This window comes from Austrofundulus limnaeus, unplaced genomic scaffold (assembly GCF_001266775.1).
Source record: "Austrofundulus limnaeus strain Quisiro unplaced genomic scaffold, Austrofundulus_limnaeus-1.0 Scaffold786, whole genome shotgun sequence".
NCBI lineage: Eukaryota > Metazoa > Chordata > Actinopteri > Cyprinodontiformes > Rivulidae > Austrofundulus > Austrofundulus limnaeus.
In genome coordinates, this window is record NW_013953188.1 from 42,469 (window position 1) to 45,162 (window position 2,694).

The following is a 2,694-nucleotide window of genomic DNA, read 5'->3' on the forward strand; positions in this document are numbered from 1 at the left end:
ATTATTATTATTATTATTATTATTATCATTATCATCATTATTATTATTATTATCATCATCATCTTCATTATTATTATTATTACTGGGCCATTTATATATTTCTGCTTTTATTTTTATTTATGTTAGTCTCGGTCCTCCATACTTAGGTCAATTTTCTATTTCAAATTTCAATTTATTGTTGCTGCGAGATGCTGACAGCCGTTCGCTCGTTGGCCTGCAGAGGGCGCCAAAGTCTCCACGCTCAGCTAAAGCGGAACGTGCTTTAGGAGCGGAGAGGAATCGGTTCTGTCCTGAGGAGGAAACACCGCACTGATGAGGGGACAGACGACAGGATCTGCCTCGCATTCCTCCGTTTGACACATCGGACATTGCGTCCCTCCTTCGTTCTGCTGGAATCTCACCGCCGCTGTGGGTCTTTTTTTCGCTGGAGCTTGTCTGTTTTTTTTTCTTTTTCCCCCAATTCCGGACGGTTGAATGGAAGCAGCAGCCGAGGGAGCGGTCGGGCTCTCGGAGGCCAGGGAAGGTAGCCCGTTGTCGTCCGTGGCCGCAGCATCCGATGATGCGGACACGGTTGTGGGGGTTAGCTACGGGATGGACGCGGCAGACATGGGTAAGTTTGTCACGTTTTTACTGAAAATCTGAGCCYGTATCGTGTTTGTTGAATGTTCTGTATTTGTATTTTTCTCGCGCTGTGGCCGAAAGTCCTGCTCATCTCCGCAGGCAAGAAGCTGGTGAGCTAAGCTAGCAGCTAACTGATGGACCACACCAGGAGCAGGTGTGATGATACGAACATGTAGTACCTTTAACTGTGTCGAATACATGTTGAAGGTACAACTGTGACGTATATATACAACAATAATACACAACACAACACAATTTGAAGGAAAATGCGTGATAATTTGAATTATTACGAAAGCTGGTAAWATAAAAACAGTAGAGATGCAAACTACTCTTTCCCCATCGAAACAGGTTTATTCGTGTTTAAAAACAAAATAAAAATACGAATTAATTTGTGCCCCTGATATTTTTAAGCTTTCAAGTTGTTTTCCCCAGAAATATCACTTGGAATATTRTCTACAAAAAAACCCCAATCAATTTATATTTACAGTTCTGCTGCATAATGAAGGCAGAAAACATTTATTTTGAACAACAAACTCCAGGTTGATTAAAAAAACAACCTTTATTCTGACAAAGTTGTGTGACTTTATATAGCAAACAAAATGCAATGATTTGCAAATCTCATACCTTCATTTTTATTATGCACAAACATATCAAATGTTTAGACTAAGAATTTGTATAGTTTAGTGAAAAATAAAAATAGGTAATTTTGAGTATTTATAGCAGTGTTATATCTCAAAAAATAATTTATGACAGGACCATGTTTACTGCTGTGAAGCAACCCCTTCTCTTTTAACAATTGTCTAAATATTTAGGAACTGAGGAGACCAGCTGCTGAATGAAGTTTGCAGGGGAATTCTTGTCTGATGTAGGATTCTAGTTGTTCAATAGTCCCTCTGTCATCTTTGCTGTATTTTTATATTTGTTTATTTAGCTAGATGGGACCATATGGTCTAAAACCTGTATATACCTTTCTACATTGATGATGTCTTTCCAGATGTCTGAGCTACCCATTCCATTGCCAATAATGAACCTCCATACCATCAGAGAGGCAGGTTTTTGAACTTAATGCTGAYGGTCCATCTGTTAATCTTAGAAGAAGAGGCATCTGTGCCCCCCACCCCCTTCACACACACACACATGTTTGCACAGCTATCCATTTGGGGACATTCCATTGACTTCCATTACATTTCTACAGCCTAACCCTGACCACAAACMCTAAGGCTAACCTCACAGGTACCTACCTGACCCTAAAACTAACCTAAACTCAATTCACACCTTGGTCCTAAACCCAACTCCCAACCTGCCATTGGCATTTAAACCAAATGGGGACTCGACGTTTGTCTCCAAATGCACCAATTGTCCCCAAAGGTTGGCATTTTGTCTTAAAATTGCCCCAAATGTCACCAGAAACACCCCCCACCCACCCACACACACACACAAAGCAAATCTTAATGTTAAGTATCTGTCTAGTGTTGTTCGTAGTGGGGGGCATGACCCCCTGGTTCACCAGGAAATGCAAGGGGGCTCATAAAGCTGTAGGGAAGATTAAAAAAAAAGCTAAATTAAAATAAATAAATTATTTTTGTAAAATCAAATCTGTTTTCCAATTATTTTAAAATGTAGTTTTTAATAATATTGAAATGTTATTTAAAGGAGGCACATCATGGAAAAAAAAAACCTTTTTATATTATAGCAATTAAATACATTTTGTTGTGTACTTGGAGCCTCTAGTAGTGCAGACAATTTGGATTTAGTCTCACCAGCTGCTTCAAAGATATCTATGTATTCTGTTTGGGTCATATATTTCAACCTRTTCAGTTTTCTCTGTTTTCTGAACAGACTTGATTAATAATAGGGGTGTAAGAAAATATCGATACACTGAAATATCGCAATATTTCATTTCCCGATACTGTATCGATATTCTAAAGCCCTGTATCGATTTTTTATTAAGGTTTAAAATGTCAACTTTCCTGCCAGCCGTTCATTTTTATGTTGTAGTTCAGCCTCTGACCACTAGTTGGCAGCAGTGAGCCAGTCGGCTCACTGCTGCCAACTATTGGTCAGAGGCTGAAC

General features: G+C 39.1%; 1 protein-coding gene across 1 annotated transcript in view; it reads left to right on the forward strand.

Annotated features, from left to right (window-relative positions):
- Positions 1-269: 269 nt before the first annotated feature.
- The window catches only part of LOC106532523 (phosphatidylinositol 4-phosphate 5-kinase type-1 gamma), a gene marked incomplete in the record, with an annotated part of 68,802 nt that continues 66,377 nt past the window's right edge, over positions 270-2,694 (forward strand). Inside the window, 1 exon segment of the mRNA XM_014028590.1 lies at positions 270-610. Coding sequence (XP_013884044.1) covers positions 475-610 — 136 coding nt within the window.